Genomic DNA, 23,803 nt, shown 5'->3' with positions numbered 1-23,803 from the left:
CCTTTCAAGGTAAATAATCTCAGTTCCTTTAGTCTTTCCTAATGTATAGATCTTCATGATTATTTTCAAAGTCCTGTGCCAGTTCTCTGTTACCCTTCCCTTTCCTGCCAGTTTCAGTCTTACTCTCTGCTGTGTATGAGAACTATCTTATGGTTTCTAACATTTTGGGGAGCATCTAGTAATTGTCTTTGAAATGAGAGACATTTGGCATGGTCTCAGGGTTATTGTTATCCACTGAGACAAACTTGTGCCTTTTGTGTTTCCTTCCCATGAGGGCTTTCTTTGTTCTGTTTAGATCAGTGCAATTGATTCCACAATTAGTAAACACTTATTGTGTACAAAATATTATGCTGGTGCCAAGGAAAACTAGTTTTCCAACTTCTAAGGTTGCTTTGCTTTGAATTATGACCCTGATTTTAAAGCCTGGCCCCAACCAGGATCATCTCCTCAGTTAGGCAACATCGGCTGCCTCAAGTTATGCAATCTTTACTCCATTATCCATACAACTGGTCAAAATGATCCATGTAAGTGTTTGTCTTAGGTCAAGGATGTACTGAATCCAGCTCCAATCAATTCTATAGAACCAATTTTAAGTTTTCAATGTGAGCATTTATTTCTCAGAAATCTGCATAGGACAGACTTGGGCTTGACTTACTGTTTAATTGACTGGTTAGGCTAAGGCCCTTTCAAGCTCTAAATCTACAATTCTATGATTTACCTCCTTATAATGTCCATCCTTTGGTTCTACCTAATTCTTCCCACTGAGGAGATGAAAATGGTATCTCTCACACATAACAATCCTTCAAATACTTGAAGGTAGATCTAATATCTTCCACTAATCTCTGCTTATCCAGGGCTAAAATCCCTAGTTCTTTTGACCTATTTTTAGATGCCAGTTTCTTTTCTTTTTTTTTAAATTCTCCTTGTATTCCTTATGGCCCTCTTCTGGTCACACACCATTTAATCAATGTTCTTCTAAAAATGTTTGGCCCAGAACACTGAGGGACTATAAACCTCTCTCAGCTAGGCTTTTATTGAGGTAGTATTGCTTTTTGTTTGTTTGTTTAAACCTTTACCTTCTGTTTAAATATTGGTTCCAAGGCAGAAAAATACCAAGGGCTGGGCAATAGGGGTAAAGTGGATTGCCCAGGGTCACTCAACTAGGAAATATCTGAGGTCAAATTTGAACCCAGGACCTCCTGTGCCATTGGGCCACCTAACTTCCTCTGATATAGTGCTTTCAGTTTGCTAAAATCCTCAGATCTTTTTCACTATTCAATCTCCCTTCCCTAGTTGATATTCTTATAAATTCAAATGTAAGACTCCTCTTTTCTCTCTCTCTCTCTCTCTCTCTCCCTCTCTCTCTCTCTCTCTCTCTCTTTCTCTCTCTCTCTCTCTCTCTCTCTCTCTCATTAGATCTGCATTGTTATTCAAATATCTAGAACATAGTATGTATTTAATAAATGCTAGTTGACTGACTGATGGGATCTTTTTGGATTCCAATTTTCTCGTCTAATTATTTGACTGTCTCTAAGTTTCATGCCATCTTTAAGTCTAACAACCATGTCATCTAGGAAGATATAAGCTCTTCAGGGACAAGGACTATTTCCTTTTTTGTATTTCTGCCCCTGGTACCTGGTACATGCTCAGATATGTGAATGAATCTATGATCTCCCATCACCAGTGATGCTGGTGGCTACCTATCCCTGCCTGCCCCTCCTGTGCTGCTCTTGTCCATGGCTTCCCATAAGCTCACCACAGGAGAGCCACCTGACATGCTCATGACCTTAGATTTATCCTATCATTATAAAGACACCCATGGAGCTAATGATGATAATAATAATAATAGCTAACACATATAGTGTTTACTATGTGCCAGGCACTATTAAGAGTTTTATAGTATTATCTTATTTGATCCTTCCAACAACCCTTCAGGGTAGGTGCTATTATTATCCCTATTTCATAAATGAAGAAAGAGAGGCAAAAAGATGTTAAGTAACATATTTGAACTCAGGTCTTTCTTGCTCAGCATGCTAACCATTGCACCATATAGCTGGGCTAGATGACAGACTATCCATCAATTAATCTTCACTTGCTTTTGCTTATATGTTTATTTGATGTCATCCTTTACTCCATTCCTCCTTCATGACTTCTTATTCTGAGGTGTTGCACTTATCACGGACCTCTTCATGGTCCATTTCCAATTCTTAAAAATCATATTATTCTATGATTTCCAACCAAAGAACACCAGAAAAATGTTGGCACTAAAAAGACAGGCCTTTGTTTCAGGGAAGTTTACAGTTATTAAAAGAATTTTGCAATCTCCCAAAGCAGCATTCCCTCCTTTTCCTCTTCACAGTAGGTGCCCAATAAAAGATTGTTAAACTTGTTTAATTGATTATGTTTTTTTCAGCCATTCAACAAATATTTATTAAAAATTTATTATGTGTTGAAGATAGAAGTATAATAGTGAGACATACAAGTCATTGATAAAAATGAACAGAAAAAGGTGAGGTAAAGAATTCTGAGCACTAAAGATATTTCTCCAGGCTGAGATGAATCTATTAATCGGCACTGATAAAATTATTCAGGCACTTCCAAATCCACATGTAACTGCTACATTTCTCCATTCTGTTCTCAAGAATATCATGTTTGTCAAACTCCTCACTGAAATTTAACTATATGCATTCTGATAATCTACTTATATATGTTAAAGAATCTACTCTCCTCATTTTTAAAAAATCAAGATATCTGTCTCCAATTCTGGAACATATCTCATATGATTCCATATCACTTGCATTAATTTTTTTATTAAATTAAAATTTTCAATTAAAAAACTTATTTTCTCTCCCTCTCACCTCCCATTCTCCTCTCTCTCTCTCTCTCTCTCTCTCTCTCTCTCTCCCCCCACACACACACACACATTCTGGAAAAAAGAGAAATAAAACTCTTTTAATAGATATACATTGTTATGCAAATAAATTCCTCCACTGGTTAGAAAATGTATGTTTTATTTTGTGATTTGAGTCCATCACCTTTCTGATCAGAAGTAGTAGTACGCTTTGTCAGGCTTTAGGAGTCATGATTTTGAATTGTGTTAATTGGAATTCTTAGGACTTTCTAAGTTGTTTGTCTTTACAGTGTAATTTTTGTAACATTCTCCCTGTTCTGCTTTCATACAGGTCTTTCAGGTTTCTTTAAAACTATATTTCTTTTTTTTTTTTTTTTTTAATATATTTTATTTGGTCATTTCCAAGCATTATTCGTTAAAGACATAGATCATTTTCTTTTCCTCCCCCCCCCAACCCCCCATAGCCGACGCGTAAGTCCACTGGGCATTAGATGTTTTCTTGATTTGAACCCATTGCTTTGTTGATAGTATTTGCATTAGAGTGTTCATTTAGAGTCTATCCTCTGTCATGTCCCCTCAATCTTTGTATTCAGGCAGTTGCTTTTTCTCGGTGTTTCCACTCCCATAGTTTATCCTTTGCTTATGAATGGTGTTTTTTTCTCCTGGGTCCCTGCAAGTTGTTCAGGGACATTACACCACCACTAATGGAGAAGTCCATTACGTTCGATGATACCACAGTGTGTTTGTCTCTGTGTACAATGTAAAACTATATTTCTTATAGCATAATAGTATTCCTGGTCCTTCCTGTGAAGATATATTTTGTCCCTTAGGGACTGAAATTCCAGAGCAAAATATGAATAGCCAATGGCAACACTGCATAAATGTTTGTGGTAAAATATTCCTACCATTATCAAAGGCCAGAATTCACTTGTTTTTATGTATTTCTGATCCTATATATGACAAAGGCAGAAGTCTGACTTTCTTGTTATTTCTCTTAATGCTTAGGAAAGGCATTTTTCAATTTGCTTTTAACAGAGAAGCTCTTAGTATATTTTATAGATATTCATGTCTAAATTGAATTACTACATTCATATGCCATAATTTATTCAGCTAGCTCCTAAATGATGAGACCCTCTTTAGCTTCCAGTTCTTTGCTGCTATGAAAAGAGCTGCTTTTGGGGAACATAGGAGTCCTTTTCCTGTTTCTCTGATTTCTTTGGTATCTCCAGGTCAAAGGATATGTATAGTTTAGTACCATTTGGTACATAGTTATAAATTGATTTCCAGAATATATGGACCAATTCACATTTCTACCAACAGTGTACCACACACTTTAATTTTGATTCTTGTCATCATGGATTTGAGCTTCTATATAATTCTTTGAAGGTCAAATTCAAGTCAGTTGTATTAACTCAGAAGGCTCTTCCAAGGGTTTTTGGTTTTATTCAGGGTGGAGGGGTGTGCAGACAGTGAATGAAGGGGGAAGTGTAAAACTTTATGCTGAATAATCCTCTTCTCCATAGATTTTAAATAATATGATCTTAAGATTAATTGCATGGAAATGAGAACATGATATTTCAGTTATCAGCATTTGTAGAATCTTTGTAGGCATCTCAGGTTGAATAGAAAAGTGAGAAAGATAATACCTGTAGCTATTGGAGAGGCATCTTCTAACATGAGGGCAACAAGGAGTTTAAGAATGTGAAGTGCTGAGGGTCCTGCCTGGAGTAGCAAGGACTAAGGAGTCCTTCTATTCCTCATCTTGGTAAGAACCAAGAAAAGGAGAAACATGCCTTGGCATAACCCTCTCTTTATTGGAGGGGCTAAAGCCTCTGCCAATGGAAACAGGAGACATCGATTCCCAGGGAGCATAGTAGGGACATGATAACCCCGAGGTGTTCTGTTTTGGGACAGAAGGAACTCTGCTCGTTTTACTTTGCAGGTGGCCAGGGTGCTGTGGTGGTACTACTTCTCCAAACTGATAGAATTCATGGACACGATTTTCTTTGTTCTGAGGAAGAAAACCAATCAGATTACTTTTCTCCACGTGTACCATCATACATCTATGTTTAACATCTGGTGGTGTGTTCTGAACTGGATACCATGTGGACAAAGTAAGGACTTGGTCATTCTTTCACTTCTGAATAAATGTGCCCCAAGACCATAAAGGTGTAGGTTTTGGTTGTGCAGCATCAATGTCAGCTGCAAGAGCAGAGGTGGAAATCCCCCATCCCCTGGCCCCAAGGACTCACAGGTCTTGATTCTGGCTTCTAGTTCTACAGTACTGGTAATATTAGGAATTATTTCTTTTAGTATAAATGTTTTTCTTAAACTTTGCAAAGCATCAGAAGCTTTTAGAGGACACTCATTCTTGCACATTTCCATTTAGTTAGTGTGGCCAGTGGCCACACACCAATCTCCATGAGCACAGATAATGATGTGATTGACATTAGGCTTTTTCATTGAATTCCTTACTTTTTTCTGCATCCTCAAAAATTACTTTTGCAATCTAATATCAAGATTCAGAAACATATCCAGTATTTGAAAACAAAGAGTGGAGGATAAAGGGGGGGAGGGGTCAGGGAGGTGGCTCAATGGATTGAGAGCCAGACCTAGAGACAGGAGGTCCTGGATTCAAATTTTGCTTCAGATACTTCTTAGTTATGTAACTCTGGGCAAGTCACTTAACCCCCATTGCCTAGTCCTTACCACTCTTCTGCCTTGGAGGCAATACACAGTATTGACTCTAAGACAGAAGGTAAGGGTTTAATTAAAAAAAAAAGAATGGAAGAAAGAGCAGAGTGGGCAAAATTTATATCAGATGATCTTACCAGAGGATTGGGACTCTGTGTTGATACCCTTACTTAAAATCCCAAGAACATGTAAATTGTATTTCACCCATTAATGACAAAAAGTGAACATTTAAACCAGTGTGAAGAAGGAAATAAAGTCCTCTGGCATCTCTCCCAGAAGAATCTTAGTTCAGGTTTTCAAATGCTAACAGAAGAAGGCAGACTACTAGAATGTCCAAAGGATAATAAACAAGTTTGATTGTTTTATTCATCAGTGCACACATTTCCCAATTTTAAAAATAAATCTGAAACTATGACTACACCCACAGACTCCTGGTTAGTGTTAAAAGAATATTTTACAAATAACAAGTTACATGCAGGGTTGAATATTATGAGAATGCAATTCAGTAGCTGCTCATTTGCTTTTTAATGAACTTGGGTGAGTGAAAAAATTTTTTTATTTCAACTCTCCTGATTGTACTGCCCACTGACACAAAATGAAAATCAGCATCTGCATTTTTGTGAAAGTAAAAGTAGTAGTTTATCCAATATGTTCAATTAACCAACATCTTAATGAGGCAAATGTGGAATGTCATTGAAACTGTATTCATCAGAAGAGTCCTGCCTCATGAAGCTAACTAGCTGTGAGACCCTGGGTGAGCCAGTAAATTTCTCAGCTTCCTTCTCCTAATCTCTAAAATGGAGATAATAATACCTATATTACTTACCCAAAATGTTCTGGAGATCAAATGAAATCACGGATAAAAAGCACTCTGTAAACCTTCAAGCTAACATAAATAGCATTTTGTACATCTGCTTCTCTGTATATTAAGTAGGTAAAAGGCCTACGATTTGGCAGATGATTTCACAAAATTGCTCTCCATATTTGAGTGGATAATTCCACTTGGAGGAATAAAATGCATTGTCATCATTATTTTATATAAATAGACAAATGGGATGAAGGGGCAGGTTTTTCACTTTTAGTTTCAACATAATAGAGAGATGAGGACAAAGCAGAGAAATGCAGGAATTCCAGAGTGGACAGCAAAATCTGCCCCACCACATCTCCCACCCCATTTTACCATATTATTCAAAATTACCTATCTCTGCATAACATTATAAACTGATATCCTGATATCCCAAGGGAAATTTTTAAAGACTGGGGGCAGCTGGGTGGCTCAGTGGATTGAGAGCCAGGCCTAGTGATGGGAGGTCCTGGGTTCAAATCTCAACTCATGTACTTTCCAGCTGTGTGACCCTGGGCAAGTCACTTAACCCCCATTGCCTAGCCCTTACCACTCTTCTTGACTCCAAGATGGAAGGTAAGGGTTTAAAAAAGGAAAAGATTGGTTGGTGATTATGGCAAGGTAGCCATGCAACAGCCTTCTCTAAAACATAAATGGTTGCGACAGGTATGCCTTCCTCTAAACTTTAATACAGGTACATATTTGCACACTGGACAAACTGTAGCAAGGATTTAATGTACATATTCGGAGTTGAGCCTACTGCTTGTGAGCATTTCATGCAGTCATCAAAGTAGTATCCAAAAGAACTAAAAAACCTAGATGAGCCTTTGACAGTGTTAAGCAACAACTCAAATGTTTTCATTCATTCACTCATAGGATCTTAGAATCATTAACCCAGAGCTGGAATGGACCTCAGAAGCCAACTAGTCCAAGCTCTCATTTTCCATTCTCTTCTCTGCCCATCAAATATTAAGCACCTACCACGTAGAAGGTACTGTGCTAGAGCAATAGCTAAGATAAATGACTCCATATTTCCCTTAAGGAGTTTACAGTTTAAAAGGGAAATACATCATGTAGGGGGGAAAACCCTATAACAAAAAATAAAATGTAAGGTCCAAAAAGGGTTGGTATTAAGCAAGCACTATGAGTTTTCATGGGGAGAAATGAACCTTTTCAGATAGGGAGCACCAAGGAAGGTTTTAATGGAGGAGTTGGAATATAATTTGAACTTTGGATAGGTAGGACTCAGAGGCAAAAATGGAATCAAGACATCATAGCTTATCTTGCCAGTTAGGCATTAAGCATTTATTTATGGGTTTGTATCTGATACCTTGTTTTATATCCTCATGTCCATATGGTAGACACTCATATGTGCCTGCAGATTGGTGATAGTCAGATTGATTGCCATCCAGGAGTATGTGTCATCTTCATTACTGTAATAAGCACAAACCAGGGAAACTTGTGGTAACTAAGGTCTTTCTGGAAAAAACAAAAAACTTGCCATTTCAGTCCTCCCAACAATAAACTGGCCTTGAATACTGATAGTAATGTTATAGCCAGTATAGAGCCTGTAGAGTAATTATTACTAGACAGTGGTGTCAGAATTACTTAATCATTTCTATCTACTATGCATAGAAAAGAACTTTTAAAAAAACAACAAGAGTTGTATTTTGGTATCAGTAGACCTGATCATGATTTCTAAAAGAGTCATTCTCATGCTGAATTTCACAGGTTTTTTTGGACCAACACTGAACAGTTTTATCCACATTCTCATGTACTCTTATTATGGACTTTCAGTAATTCCATCCATGCACAAGTATCTGTGGTGGAAGAAGTACCTCACACAGGCACAACTGGTATGTTAACTCTTTTTTCAACTTTTTTTCCCCCTTTTATAGCCATGTGATAACATCCACATATTTTCATGGAAGGGGGAAGATACCCAAGATATGTCTGTCCTGATAGAAGCTCATAGGTTTGATGGCTGACATTTTAAAACAGCCCTTTAAAGAACTCATCCTTGCATATTAAAGTATCCTTTGGGCATGTAGGTAGCAGAGGAAGGTGGGTTGGCTGCCACTTTGAAATACGTAAGAAGTTCCTCATTGCAGGAAGTTATAAAACTTTAGAATATTAGGGCTCATAGGAACTGTGGAGAACTTTTACCATGAACCATTTCCCTCATTTTATAGATTGGGAACCTAACACCCAGAGACGTGCAGTGACTGGCCAAGGCCAAACAGCTAAGTACTAGCAGAGCTAGGCCTGGGGACCAAGTCTCCTGACTCCTGGGCCAATATATTCTTTCAGTTACATCATATTGCTTCTCTGGGAGAACTTTCAAATTTATTTATAAGCTAAAATCTTTTTCTTTCTGTAAATTAGCTAATTAGAATATTCATTCAGTATAATGAGAGCTAGAGGCAATCATAGTATCTTTTGGGAAAAAAAGGATAAAGGACTTTGATGGCATCAATTTAAGGGGCTCCCAGTTTAGAAAGGACTCTACCAATTCTGACTGATACTTTCCCTAAGATGGATAAGTCGTAGAAATCTGTTTGGGGGTAATAAGGGGTTAGGTAATTCCCCTGCAATCAAAGGCAAGACTTTCACCTGGTTCTTTGACTCTGAAAGCAACCCTCTTTTCCCTCTGCCATGCATAAATAGACCGTATGAGATAAAACAGAAGACTGTGACACTCAAAGAATCATAGGATTCTACATTTAGATTTGGAGGGGACCTTAGAAATCAGCTAGTCCAACTCTCTCATATAAAAGAAAACCAAAGCCCAGAGGGGTAACACAAGCAGTTAAGTGGCACCATTAGGATTTGAACCCAGCTCTTCAATTTTAAATCCAAGACCAGCTAGGCAGCACAGTGGAGAGAGTGCCAGACCTAGAACATAGAGGATACGTGTTGAAATCTGGCCCCAGACACTTCCTAGCTGTGTGACCCTGGGCAAATGACATAACCCCCCTTTGCCTAGCCCTTAGAGTTGTTACTAAGATAGAAAGTAAGGGCTTTAAAAAAATGTAAATACAGAATTCTTTCCCCTTTACCACACAACCTCCCCAAAACATAGTTACATATGATATATTTATATATTATAGAAATATTCTATCTAGGATAAAAGACTTTCGTTTTGATGTTTCTTGCTATACTCCACAAAATTTAGGGAATAAGTTTCATGATATCAAAGCAGATTTTATTTGACTCCAAAGCCAATTCATCCATAGCCATGATTTTTATGTGATTCTTACAGATCCAGTTTGTACTGACCATATCACACACCCTGAGTGCAGTTGTGATACCCTGTGGCTTTCCATTTGGCTGTCTCATCTTTCAGTCTTCCTACATGCTTACATTAGTCATATTATTCTTAAATTTTTATGTTCGGGTGAGTCAGAGATAAGTATTTACAGATGAATAAGCAATGTGTTATCTGTCTTATAGATTTCTATATCCTGATATCATGTTTGTGCTGTCCATTCAGAATCTGAAATTTGTGAGTGATTGATGTCACATATATTTGAGCCTGGTCTAGGAAATCTCATATGCAAAAACAAGTAACAAAAAAAGATGGGTTCTGTATGTGACTTTTTTTTTTAGAATTGAACAATGTTATTTTATTAATTAATTTAGAATATTTTTCCATGGTTACATGATTCATGTTCTTTCCCTCTCCTCCTCCCCCCCATAGCCAATGAGTAATTCTGCTGGGTTTTACATATTATACATGACTTAAAAAAAAAATCTTGATGTTATGCTACCAGAGTTGTGGCTTCATTGTTCACTTGGAAGAAATACTTTTCAAATTATTGAGGGAGGAAAGGTCATGTTTGCCTTTTCCTTATCAAATGGTTATAAAAATGAACTATACCTAGAAAAGGAGATGGATTCAATATGCAATATCATAATAACTCCATGATTTAAGAACTGATAAAAAAAACCCAACAAAAACAAAGCATAGACCTCAGGTAGATGGGATTTTATATTACTTTATTTTTGTGGGAATGGAGCAAAAGGAGAAAACATTAGAAAAAAGATAGACTTGACATATAAAACAATTTTTGAAATTGTATTTGACTGTTGTCTGTTTCTGTAGAGAAGCATAGAATTCCTTCTTATTTTCTACTTGTATTTGCTGAAATTAATCCATAATAGTTTTAGCCAAATAGACAGAGAAACCTTTGACAGCTTCTCAGTCCTTTATTACTGAAATGGGCTAGGTAAACTTGCCTTTGAATAGAAGCTACAAAAGATAAGAATCCTGTGAGACTGTCTAGGGATAATTGCAGATGAAATAGGTCAAGTTGCGAAAGAGCATGTCAGAGGGAGCTAAGAGAGTCATTCACTCTGCTACTTTATGACCAGGAACAAAGAGGAGCAGACGACAAGCCAGTAATGAATGGAACTGGGTGCTCTGACTCAAATTAGATCAGAGCCCTTTGTGAATGGTGTATATGATTTCTGTCCCAACCTGAGTTGTTTTCTTGACTAGCAACTAGCTTAAAGCATTTCCCTTGCTCAGCCTTTGCAGGTGGAGCTCTGGTATTTTAGTGAGATAGTAAGAAAGTGGCACAAGCCAATGAAAATCTGAACCAAAACTTTGGGTCCTCAACAGCATTTCTTAATAAAACAGTATGTCCTTCTATAACCAGACATTCAGACATGTTTGCATTGATATACTTGGGTCCAAAGACCTGGTTACACTTACTTGTAAGAGAGATAATTACTGTAGTAATAGTCACATTAGCAAGACACACAGTCTAGTATAGAGCAGGTAAAATAAGGAAGCTTTTATTAGAAACTGTGCAACTACTTTACTACCTGATTTTCATGTATAAGTCGAGCTCAGAAGATACTCTAGCCTTGGACAAAGGGAAATTCTATATTAATTCATGCATTAAGCCAGCATTTATTAAGCATCTATCAAATGTCAGGCACTGTCCTAAAGTCCTGGGAATTGGAGACAAAAATTCCTCAACCTTAAGAAGCTTACATTTTTCTTTTTTTTACAAAACTTTACATTCTGTTTTAGAATCAGTGCTAAGTATCAGTTCTAAGGCAGAAATGCCATAAGGGCTAGGCAACTGGGAGTTAGGTGACTTGCCCAGGGTCACACAGCTAGAAAGTATCGGAAGCCAGATTTGAAACCAGAACCTCCTTTCTCTGGCCTGGCTCTCTATCTACTTTTTAAATGACTTTTTATCTCTCTATCCAGCTGCCCTGGGCTTACATTTTTATTGTTGAGAAACAATAGGTACCCAGATAAGTAAATACAAAACATGTACAATGAGTATATACAAGGTAATTTGACGAGAAGAGGAGACACTAGCAAGTGGGGGGAATCTAGAAAAGTCTCTGTAGGAGATAGCTATTGAGCTGAGCCTTGAAAAGAGCTAGGAGTTCTAAGAAGTGGAGGTGAAAAGGAAGACACCCCCTCCCCCTGTTGAGCCTGTTGAGCAGTCTGTGCAAATGAAGGAAGGCAGAAGACAGACACTTGTGTGCAGAGAACAGAAATTAGGCCAGTTTAATTTAGAAAGTTTTGTGAGTGAAAGAGAATAATGTGCAATAAGCCTGGAAAGGAAAAGATCCATTGGAACCATATTGTGAAATGATGAAAATACAGCACTTGAAAAAGTTTTAAGTAGTGCTTGGGGGAAAAAAAGTGACAGTGATTAAAGAAAAAGCTCTTACTGAAATACTGTTGGTATTTTTTTCTTTTTCTCAATCTGTATATCCAACAGACATACCGGAAAAAGCCTCTCACACAAGAATCGAAAGAGAAGCTTGCAGGAAAAGAAGTCACGAATGGTTTTCCCAAAGTTCATTTCACTGAAGCTAATGGAATTGGGGACAAGAAAGCCCTATGAAAATAGTAAAGAGAACAACACACAACAGAACCTAAGAAATTCTTTTGTTTTAAAACAAAAACTGAGTTGAAACAGTTCTTTAAGTTTTAGTACAAACTGACATCTGTTGTTTATAAAACATTTGTACCAAAAATGTATTATTAATTCATTGCTATTAGGTTTAACGTATTTTCTAAATGCTTTAGTCAAAGGTTAACCACTGAGATGATGCTGGAAATTTTAGATCTCAATGTTAATGAAAAAAAAAAAGAAACAAACAACTTCCTAAGTGCCCCCCTGTCCCCATGTGTTTCTTTTTATGATGCCTTATACACTTTCCTAAAGAACACTGAGTGTTTTCATGGTAAACCTTTAAATTAAAAAAAAGTTAGTGTTTTGTTTAGATTAGATTGTTTAGATTAACATATTTAAACTACAATGTTGATTATCTTCTAGGACTAGGCAGTAAACACCCATGGATAGAGTAGTCAATCCATTGGACTCCATAAAGCAGAAATCTCTAAGAAATCATTTAAAAAGGAGTGTGGAACAAGGAAAATAAAAGGAATCTAGCAGAATGTCTTTCTTTCTAAAGCCACATTCTACTTTGTCTCACCTTCTCTAATTACTTCTTCCAAAAAGAATCTTAGTGAATTAGTGATAGTTCATTTATTTTAGTGCACTTTTTTCATTTTGAAAATTAGCTTTGCTAAGAGAGAAAACATGCACTGCCAAATCCTCATAACCTCAGAGACTTTGGCTAGGAATTTGACTGTTCAGAAATTCATGGAGTCCTTGGCCCTTTTAAACTGCGGTTGTCATATCAGGCTTCCCGATTAAGCCTTTGGTTTAGTTAAGATGCAGTTGGACAGCCTGCTCATTACTAAAAGTATCCTCTGATTCTGGTCTTTCACTGTTCCTCTCTCTATGCAATGACTAAAGTCCAACTTCCTCTTCTGTTGGGTTGTATGCATCACTGACACTTGTTTTGAAATTAATTAACTGAATTAACTCAGCAATGGAGTCCAGACAGAAATGGAATTTTTTTGGTGCTTATTTTGGACTTTGTTGGAGACATGGCAATAGTCACCTTATACCATCCTCTGAGCGCTATTTACATTTTTGAGATTAGGAAGGAAGAAGTGGGCAATAGGATGTGTTGCTATGAAAGAATTCCCATAGTAAATAGCGAGCGAATTGGCAAAGGCCAGCTCAGCAAATGAGAACTTCTCTATGCTGGCATTGCTCTATTTAATGGGACCCAACCTTAAAAGTAGAGAAAAGTCCTAATGAGAATTTCCCTCACTCCCTGGAGGAATCTTGAAACTTAACTTAATATGCTATGATACTATCCTAAGATTAGAAATAGGAGGATATTATTAGAAGATTTGATGGAGATTAATTTCTCAGATTAAATTCTGCAGAATTAGAATGGGCAGTTTTATAACTTCATCCTTTCACCCCCACTTAGGCTTACTGCAGATGTTTCTCATTTAATATCTTTTAAAAATGCTTTTCAGTTCATCCTGTTGGCACCAGTTGCCACAGAAAAGTATTTAATTGGTAACTTTCGATCATCTACTTTCCATCTTTTCCACCCACCCTTAAGATAGCCTTTTAAAAAATAACCCTTACTTTCTGTCTTAGTAACAACTCTTAAGACAGAAGGGCAAGGGCTAAGCAATTGGGGTTAAGTGACTTGCTTAGGGTCACATAGCTGGGAAGTGTCTGAGGCCAGATTTGAACCCAGGACCTTCTGACTCCATGCCTGGCACTTAGCCACTGTATCACCTAGCTGCCCCTCCTAATAACTTTTACATTATTTTTCGTATAAAAACTTGTAATCACCCTTGATTTCTTATTCATTCACATTGTTCACTCAGGAGGCTTTGCCCACCTTCTGAGAGGTCACCCACATGCAGCATTTATTGTCAGTAAATTGTCAGTATAGCTACCTGGTTCATCCTTTTATTATTATTATTATTACAGTTTAACATTACCTTTTGAATCTAGATTTATTCCTATTGATCACAACAGAGCAGATATTGGTCCCAGATTGGCACCTTCTCACTCTGTAAATTTTTTTTAAAATTTCTGGTATATTGCAAATCCATCCGCCTTCTTTAGGGCACCACTTGGTTAACCATTTCTTCCCCCTTGCATTAGCCTTTTTTCACTGGAGTAGTTGCCGCCTTCTAATAAATAGTTCTTGGATGACACACCTTCAAGCCAGCATAATTTTTGCCTGATGCCTTTTAAACCCAGAGCTGGAGCACTAGGTTTGTCTTAGACAAAGCTGAATCTTGTCCCTTACATACAGTCGAGGTAAAAATGAATTTTTTGCACATCTGTCTAGGATGCCCCTTCACTGGCCCTGCTCCTTCTAGTCAGATTGTTATTATGAGGCACTAAGAATCCCCACCAATCATCCATGGCTAAATGAGGATTGCACAGGCCAGTCATCTTTTCATGCTGTATAAGGCCTCTTTTAGCTGAATCAAAGAGCATAGGCTCAGGGATTATTGGAGACAAAGAGGGAAATCTGACATTCTGGGGTAGCCTCCACCGGCAGGCATGCACTTAACTGGCAGTCTTGAATACACACAAGTGATTTAATTAATGACTTGAGGTTAGCTCAGAGCTTCTTCCAATTCCAAACTGGCCTGTCAGTTCACAAAGGCCTAATTTTTAAATATACATGCATGTACATAGAGTTATAATATACATATAACGTCATAAACCATTCAAGGGCTCAGAAAAAAAGCACACACTCATAGCATTGAAATCTTAGCTATGAGGACTGAATCAGGTGTGTTCCAAATACTTGTCTTAAAACACCTTTAAATATTACAGTTTTGAAAAATAGAATAAGTTGAATTTTTTTAAAATGTGATTTCTTATAAAAAACTTGTAAATAAAACTTCTACATGTCTGTCTAATCCTATGTTGTTTAGGAAATAAGTGAGAAGAGCTTTTAGGGTGGGGGAGAAATGCTTCTGTCCCTTAACCATGAAAAAAATAGATTTTAGTGAATATATACCTACATCTGTTGATAGTTTTCCTCATTAAAAATTAAAATAAAATGTTTTCTCTAACCAGAATCGAACATGAAAATTTTCAGTTCACTTTTAAAATACAGTGTTGCTATCATTTATGTAGTATGTACTGCAGGATAAAATTATTTGTACTTGAGGAATATTTGTATTTGTTTTCATGGGAAAATGTCATTTGTATTGGTAGGACAAGAAATGGGTAATAAGCCAGTCTGAATTCCTTGCAGAGTCAAATACACTTCCCTTATTTTGTGAATGTTTCTGGGTATTTTCCTATTTGAAATCTGGAAGTGGACACCCAATTTCTTGTATTCATACAGAAAAGGCACATCCCAAGAATACAGCATCATTTTAAGTGTGGGCAGGAAGGCAGAAGAAGCCATTTTTCTTCATATATTAAAAGCATTCAATATGATTGTTGTATATTAAATTTATTTTTACCTTAAACCATTATGTGTCATGGTTTTTCCAAAGTGTGTGCTTGTTTACAGGTCTAAATGGTGTGTCACTTAGGGATACCCATACCTAAGAAAGTTTTTAAGTGCTCAGCTCCTCATTGCATGTTAGTTCTATGGGGTGGTGGGGAAGAATAGAAAGAGCTCTAGGTCTAGAGTCAAAATCCTAGCTCTGCCAGTCCCTGCTTGAGTGAACCTGAGGAAATCATTTAACTTCTCTGGGTCTCAGTTTCCCTTATCTGTAAAATAAGCACTAACTTCTGGGAGGAATCAGAAAAGACAAAGTAAAATGTGCCATTTGAACTGAATTTTGATGAAGCAGCTCCTAAGTTCTAAGTTTAGTTAAGACAGTGTGGTGGATTGGATGGCAGGGTTTAAATTTTAGCTTTGACATTTGCAGTCTCAGTGACTAGACAAGACACAACTTTTCTGTCCCCCAGGCTAGTCTCAAGTTACTGAAGACTTATGGATCTGCATTGGTGGAAGGAATTTTTCACATGGATTAAATCACAGGTGTGAAAAGAAAAAAATTATCATACCATCTTTGCCAGACTGGCTGATGGGGATCTGACCCAAGGCAAATGAGACAGGGAGATTGAGTAATGCAACAGAACAGAAGGGGGGTGGGTGGGACGGAAGGGAGAGCAAGGAGGGAGCCACAGCCTGTTGGTGGCCAGGAGTCTTCACCTGAGTGGAAGAGACAATCTTTTATAGGGTGGTGGTCTGAGATGAGGTAACCTGGATTGTCTCTCTTGGGTATATATAGTTGAGGTCCTTGGGCAAAGCTCATTGGATGACTATGAAAGGGTTGGGAACCTCAGTCTCTGGGGGTGCAAAGTTCTCAGGCCTTATGGTCAGTGATGTGGGAGGTCATTTGTGTAGGCCTGACATGGAAATCCTGATGTTCTATCAGGTTTTACTAGGACTGGCAGGTGCTGTGGGAAAGGGAGAAAGGGAAGGATCTTTGGTCCCAACAGGGATTGGGGAAAGGAGGGCTTTGGTCCCATGATCTATCAATCTTAACATACTTTCCACTTGCCTTATTTGTCCTATTGATAAGCCCAAACAGTTTCTTATTTTCCACTCTCCCTAGGCAGTTATAATGGCTTAAAAGGTCCTATTCCAAGTGCAGTCAGTGCCTCATCTCTTTATCAGCCAGGCGATAAACAGGGCTGGGAGCTGGAGATACAAAACAAAAAGCAAAACACAGTCCTGGCTCTTGGAGCACCTCTTAGTCTAAAGGCGAAGGCAACATGCAAACAACTATATATAGGATAAATTGGAAATCAACAGAGGGAAGACACTAGAGGGGTGGACTTGCTATAAAAGGTGGGATTTTAAGTGGGACTTGAGAGAAGTCATAAAAGCCAGGAGATAGAGATGAGGAGGGAGAACATCTCAAGCATGGAGGACAGCCAGTGAAAATGCCTGGAGCTGGAACAACAAAGAGGTCAGTGTCCCTGGAATCACAGATTAAGGGGGGAGTAGTGTAAGGCATAAGACTAGAAAGGTGGGGGGTGGGGATGTGGTCATAGGGACTTTGTAGATTAGAGGATTTTCTTTTTGATCCTTGAGGTGATATGTGGCTCATCAAAATTTACTGAGTGGTGGGGGATGATGCATCTAGATTTGTAGTTTTGGAAGATCACCAGCTGAGTGGAAAATGTACTGAAATGGGGAGAGATGAGGCAGGAAGACCAGCTAGCAAGCCATTGCAATGATCCAGACATAAGGAGATGAAGACCTAAACCAGAGTGGCTTCCCCGACTTCCTTCAAGTTCCAGCTAAAATCTCGCCTTTTAGAGGAAGCCTTTTTTTTTTTAAAACATTATTTTATTTGGTCTTTTCATACATTGTTCTTTGGAAACAGATCATTTTCTTTTCTTCCCCCCTAACCCCCCCTGCCACCCCTTCCTTAGCCGAGGTGTGATTCTTCTGGGTATCACATGTGTCCTTGCTCTGAACCCATTTCCTTGTTGTTGGTATTTGCATTAGGGCACTCATTTAGCGTCTCTCCTTGATCATGTCCCCTCATCCTCTGTAGTCAGGCAGTTGCTTTTCCTCAGTGTTTTTACTCCCTCAGTTTGTCCTCTGCTTGAGGACAGTATTTTTTCTTGTAGATCACTGCAGATTGTTCAGGGACATTGTAAAGCCATTAATGGAGAAGTCCATTACGTTCTCTTGTACCACAATGTGTCAGTCTCTGTGTACAATGTTCTCCTGGTTCTGCTCCTTTCGCTCTGCATCACTTCCTGGAGGTTGTTCCAGTCTCCATGGAATTCCTCCACTTTATTATTCCTTTGAGCCCAATAGTATTCCATCACCAACATATACCACAATTTGTTCAGCCATTCCCCAATTGAGGGGCATCCCCTCATTCAGAGGAAGCCTTTCTTGATCCCTTTTAATTCTAATGTCTTCTTTCTTGATTATATGAAGAAAAGATAAGGCAATGCGACGTTAAAAAGGTGAAAACTAACAAGCTTTGACAATGACCTTTTTATTATATCCAGAAGGAGAAATATAACAGTAATAGTGATATTGAGATGTGGGAATCAGCTTTCCTGAAGATCTGTATTACTACATTTGAAGTAGTTAATGGAATTTCAAAAGTCCTTTTTTTTGACATGCCAAAAAAAATTGATGAATGATCCACTTATAACATATTTATAGGGAGAGGATTTATCATAGACAATTAGAAAGGCAACCACAAAAGTTAATGTAATTAATCTTTTTTGGAGCCAGAATTCAAGTCCAGGACTTCACTGAAAAGATTGCAGTAGTGTATGGCACAGTACTTTTTAAAAGAAAAAACCCCGAAAGGATGTTATTTGGACAAGGAATGCTCCTTCCCAAAACTGGGATTCTGAGTGAATGAAGAAGCCCCCTTTGAACTAGTTTTTTGGGTTAAAAACCAGAAATATTTTACTTTTGATTTTACTTTACTTTTTTCTTGCCTAAACTTTAGTTTTAAAACAGTCTCTTCCTTCATGTAGTTTATCCCTAATACAGGACTCACCACTGAATATCTATTTATAGCATATAATGGACTTGACCTTGGCCAATTTGAAACAAGCAGCAACAAGGCTGAGTGCATTGATATAATCACTTGAGGCAAGAATGAGGAATTATAAATGCTATGGGTACACTTAGATCTTGGACACACAGCCAACTTAATGAACTTTATGTAGTTATAAAAATGGGAATAACCAGTTTTATCTACATTTCATAGAAAGGAAGACAAAGTGCTTTAATATTTGCATCCACTCTGTGCTGAGGCAATAAAAAATTCACACATGGGAGTTTCTGTTTCCCTAATATGAAGACGAACCCCTTTATTTAAAGGTTGGTTCTTAATTCCCCCATCTGAAGTGATCTTCCCTCCCTGAATCCATCTCTCTCTGCTGAACCTCCTCTAAACATTTATACATTCTACCTGATATCAGCTATTGGCCTGTGTCTCATCCCTCTAAGTAGAACATATTCTCTTTACACATAGGGGTGGTGGTGGGCTTCTTTCTTGGCCATCATAATCATGAGAACTCTGGTTCTCAACCTCCCTCACCCAGGACAACTCCTAACAGTGGTGAAGTTGGTACTTTATCAGTGCTCATCATTCCAGTTTTGTATTCTTGGACTCCACTCCTGGGATTTTAGGTTCTCATGGGAGCTTTTTTGCCTCATTTTGGCGGGGGGGGGGGGGGGGGGGGGGCTGGGCCTCCATGCCACTTCCAAGAGTCATCTCCATATCATACCACTCCACACATACCTCACTGTCCTACCTCTTGTGTTGTCTTCCTCCAGTACAATGAAAACTGAAGGGAATGGACTTTCTTGTCACTGTAGCCCCAAACCTTAGCACAGAGCTTGACACATCAATGCTTGATCTATTGATGTTCAGCACAGTGCCCTCCGGCAATAGAAGCCCCTCCAAGTCCACCTTAATGCAAGCGACTTTCCCACCAAGATTAGCTTCCATCTACCCGGAATATATCTTGGGTACACTCAGCTGCTTGTATGTTCTCTCTCCCAATAAGAACATAATGGCACAGGATGAGTTTTTGCTTTAGTCCCCACACAATGCTCCGCAAATAATCAGCACTTAATAGATGCTTACTGATTTAACTTAGAGGATGTGACAGGAAAAGTCAGGCCACGATAGGCCAAAGAGTGGCAGAAATTAATCAAAGATGACAAAACTGGAATGATGGACACTGAGGACAAATGACCAACTTCACAGCTGTCAGGAGCTGGCATGCTGATACTGGGAATATCATGTTTTTTCCTTTTGGATTAAATGAACCCTGTTTCTGGGCATTAATGTTCTTTTTATTGGAAGAATAACTAGAGCAATACAAAGACTATTTAGTTTCATTTAATTTTGCAGAATACTATTTCCTTCGGCACAGAAATCAAATTTTTATGAATAATGGACTGGGGACCAACTTTACTGAGGGCCACAAGTTCAATGTCTCTCATCCATAGTGGCATCCTCGCAGTATTGAGGAAACTGCCACATATGCCACGAGGTTCATTTTCTACCAGATAGGTAGCCCCCATTTCTGCTTGCTAAAAGCATAACTTCTGATAAACGTCCCAGTTACCCTGCTAATAACATCAGCTTGAAAAAGATAGAGGAAGCAGTGCAGGGAGTGTCGGTCTGTATCTGCTTCTGATCCAGAACCAGGAAGAAATGGATATAATAAAGTAGAAATGGCAGGAAGCTCAAGAACAAACGGCCATGGTCTTTCAGAGTTTTTGATAGCTAGGGATCATGACTAGACCTGTGATTTCTTAGTACAGGCAGCTTTCAGGTGAGGAAAATACTGCTGCCAATGTAAACTGCGCCTTCTCTGAAGTGTATCGTTTTTGAGAGTTGCCTAGTGCTGTGCTGTCAACTCAAGAGAGAAAAGAATGTCTGCAGGTTGCATAAATGGTTTCGAAAACCACAAATTAACACTGATGTGTGTAGAGCATTTGCTATGTGCAAGGCACTGTGCTAAATGCTTTATAATTATCCTCTCATTCAGTCTTCACATCAATCCTGGGAAGTGGATGCTATTTATTTCTCCATTTTACAGATGAAGAAACTGAGGCAAACAGGGAGTAAGAGACTTGTTCAAGGTCATACAGCTAGGATATGGCTGAGGTTGGTTTGCTTTCTCTGACTCCAGGCAGCTAAGTAGCACAGTGGATAGAACATTGGGCTTGGAATCCAGAAGACTCATCTTCATAAATTCAAATCCAGCCTCAGATACTTACTAGCTGTGTGACTCTGGGCCTTATCCCTGTTTGTCTCAGTTTCTTCATCTTTAAAATAAACTGGAGAAGGAAATAGCAAACCACTCCACTATGTTTGCCAAAACCCTAAAAGGGGTCCTAAAGAGTTGAATATGAAACAACTGAAAACCAAAAATTTATGGAATACAAAAAAAGATTCCTAAAACAAGTTCTTTTTTAAAAGAGATTTATCTCAACTAGTGACAAATTATTCAGGTTAATAGTAAATATACTGGTACTCTGCAGGTCAAACCACTGATTATAATTTGGTATTATAAGCAGTGAGTGGAGCCAATATTGTTTATTAGAAAGATTTGGAGTCAGAATAAAAGTTCACATCATCATAGCTCCTCGAAAGTAGAGATGTCTTTGGCCTTTCTTTAATTCCTCAGCATTAAGCACAGAGCTTGACACATAGTAGGAGCTTAGCAAATACTTGTCAACTAACATCCTGGCTCTGCAAATTCTTGCCTGTATGATCTCTCTAGACTTCCATGTTTTCATTCACATCACAAGATTTGATTAAATGATTTCCAATAACACTTAAAGCTCCAGATACAATAATCTTAAACTGTTTTCAATGGTTTAAACTGACATGGAAAGTTAATATTAATCTGTACTCCTTTGGGGCCAAAATACCCCAAAATAGCCTTTGGATTTTAATGGAGAAACATGTTTGATTTTAAGACTGAAGCTACAGTCTTGCTTCTTTCCCCTTGCTGAAGCAGGGAAGAGACAAGTTCTTTATCTGTAAGCAAGATTCCTAAATGGTGATAGAATTCAATGAGCTAGGTAGACCCAGGAGGAGAAAAGTAGACGTCTCTGGTATGGTCATCTAAAAGCAAGGCAACAATTTTTGGTAGCTGGAAGACCTACCTCCTATCTGGACTATAGTCAAAGACCTTCAATCAAAAAATCTTGGGAAAGGGATGTCAAAAAAAGCATAAATTGGAGTAAAGGGAGGAAGTAACTCTCTTTCCTAGGAATCTGAGGAGGAGTGGGTTCTGGCTCAAGGTTGGTGAGGTCTGTGTGCAGGAGGAGGTAGCCAAGAGAGTGGCTGACCCACACATGGCTGATGCCTTTTCTTTGGCCTACTTTTTATTATTAAATTTGGTATTATAAGCAGTGGGTGGAGCCAGTCTTGTTTATCAGAAAGATTTGGAGTCAGAATAAAAGTTCACATCCTCATAGCTCCTTGAAAGAAGAGATTAAAAATTGAGATATATAAATTAAGATATGGTCTCCAGAGAATTTAATCATAACATTAAATAATATATATTTTACAATATAAAAAGTCACTACTGAAAGTAGGCATAGAATTAATATTTTGTCAAAATGAAAATTAAAATACTCAACTAAGTATAATTTCATGTCCTCACTCTTCACAACAATTTTATATGGTTTCTTTTTTATCTTTTCAACTTTTTTGAAGTTTACTTGGCTTCATTATTGTCAGTTGTTTAAAGTCAAAACACACACCTGCTGGAACCTTACTGAAATCTAGCATCTCATCTTTTCCAGCTTATTTTTCCTTCATCCCGCCCCCCCCAAACTTAAAGGATTAACTTTATCAATTGATTTTAAGAAGAGAAGAGGGACAAAATTAAGAGCAATGGAAAAAGGAAACAAATAATTCAGCAGAAAGGGAAGCAGAAGGATTTTTTAATTACACACCATTTTGCACTTTTAAAAGAGTTAACATTATTGACTTCCTGGACATTCATTCTTCTGACCAATACGTAGCAAGGCTGTTGTGGACAAATAACTTTAAAAATACTTTTTTTTCAAACCAATAGCAATGTTTCGTATTCAGTTCTAATTCAAATGACTCGATGGGGAAAAGAAAGAACAGAATGGTGTCAATGACAGTTGCTGTGTCAGTGCATCATTTATTTAGTCAAAGGCAAAAAAGTGAGCAAGTCATCTTCATTCATCTTTTCCTCATGCGGTTTAGACTGGGATAAGAGAGAAAACACAGATGCAGTAAGTGAAGTCTGACTTAAGTCATCCCCTTCAATTGCCTATAAGGTTTCAAAAAGCCAGTAAGGAGGACATCCCCTTCCCTAAGAGTCCCTAAGATTCTCCAAGGTCTCTGAGAAGTTACCAACCATCCCTGGAGTGGGAATTTCTTCTATCATTGTGGAACAAGCAAATTTGATTTTTTTTCTCTTCCTTCTGATTGCTATTTAAGGATTCAATTCAAACAAACATATTGCATTTACACATAGCTACAGAGGCCTTCTGGCAGAAATCACCACAAACTTTCTGAAGACAAATTGCACACAGGGTACCTCCAAGAGTATAAATGGCTAAGTTTCTATTTATTTCTGACTCTAAAAGCCTGTCTTCCATAGGAAGCATTGCCTTAATCCTCCCTAATTCTAGTCCCTTCCCTCTATTGAGTATTTACAGTTTATCCTGTATATAGCTTGTTAGAATACAGTTGTTTACATGTTATCTCTTCCTTTAGATTATGAGCTCCTTGAGAGCAGGGCCAATCTTTTGCCTTTCCCCATATCGCTGGAGGTTAACAGTGTCTGGAACAGACTGGACACTAATAAATGTTGACTGACTCCAGGACTGACTCCAAGTATATGCTAGAGAAAAACCAAGCAGTGAGTTGAGTGACATTGAGTCGACCTGGAGAAAATGATGAATTTTTTAAACCGAGGGGACATATTAGCTGTATGACCACATGTTAAGTTATTTCATCTGAGCTTCAGTTTGTCAAAAAATGGAAATAAAAATATTTGCACTACCTTCCTCAGTGT

General features: G+C 38.0%; 2 protein-coding genes across 14 annotated transcripts in view; one reads left to right on the top strand and one right to left on the bottom strand.

The window, feature by feature from the left end:
* ELOVL2 (ELOVL fatty acid elongase 2) overlaps positions 1–15,744 on the top strand; it is a 147,722-nt gene extending 131,978 nt beyond the window's left edge. For 11 of the 13 annotated variants that reach the window (XM_056823425.1, XM_056823424.1, XM_007487947.3 and 8 more), the window contains 4 exons: positions 4,794–4,965; positions 8,121–8,245; positions 9,652–9,786; positions 12,140–15,744. In XM_056823425.1, coding sequence (XP_056679403.1) covers positions 4,794–4,965; positions 8,121–8,245; positions 9,652–9,786; positions 12,140–12,265 — 558 coding nt within the window. In that variant the 3' untranslated portion in view covers positions 12,266–15,744. The remainder of the gene's footprint in view (positions 1–4,793; positions 4,966–8,120; positions 8,246–9,651; positions 9,787–12,139) is intronic. The other 2 variants (XM_056823427.1, XM_056823432.1) reach the window with 1 other exon arrangement.
* A 7,032-nt stretch (positions 15,745–22,776) lies between these two features.
* Positions 22,777–23,803, bottom strand: part of SYCP2L (synaptonemal complex protein 2 like) — a 67,718-nt gene continuing 66,691 nt past the window's right edge. The window contains exon 35 of the mRNA XM_056823422.1: positions 22,777–22,987. Coding sequence (XP_056679400.1) covers positions 22,963–22,987 — 25 coding nt within the window. The 3' untranslated portion in view covers positions 22,777–22,962. The remainder of the gene's footprint in view (positions 22,988–23,803) is intronic.

Source organism: Monodelphis domestica, chromosome 3, assembly GCF_027887165.1.
Source record: "Monodelphis domestica isolate mMonDom1 chromosome 3, mMonDom1.pri, whole genome shotgun sequence".
Classification (NCBI taxonomy): Eukaryota; Metazoa; Chordata; class Mammalia; order Didelphimorphia; family Didelphidae; genus Monodelphis; species Monodelphis domestica.
Note: the sequence above shows the minus strand (reverse complement) of the source record. Positions and strands in the feature narration are given on the sequence as shown.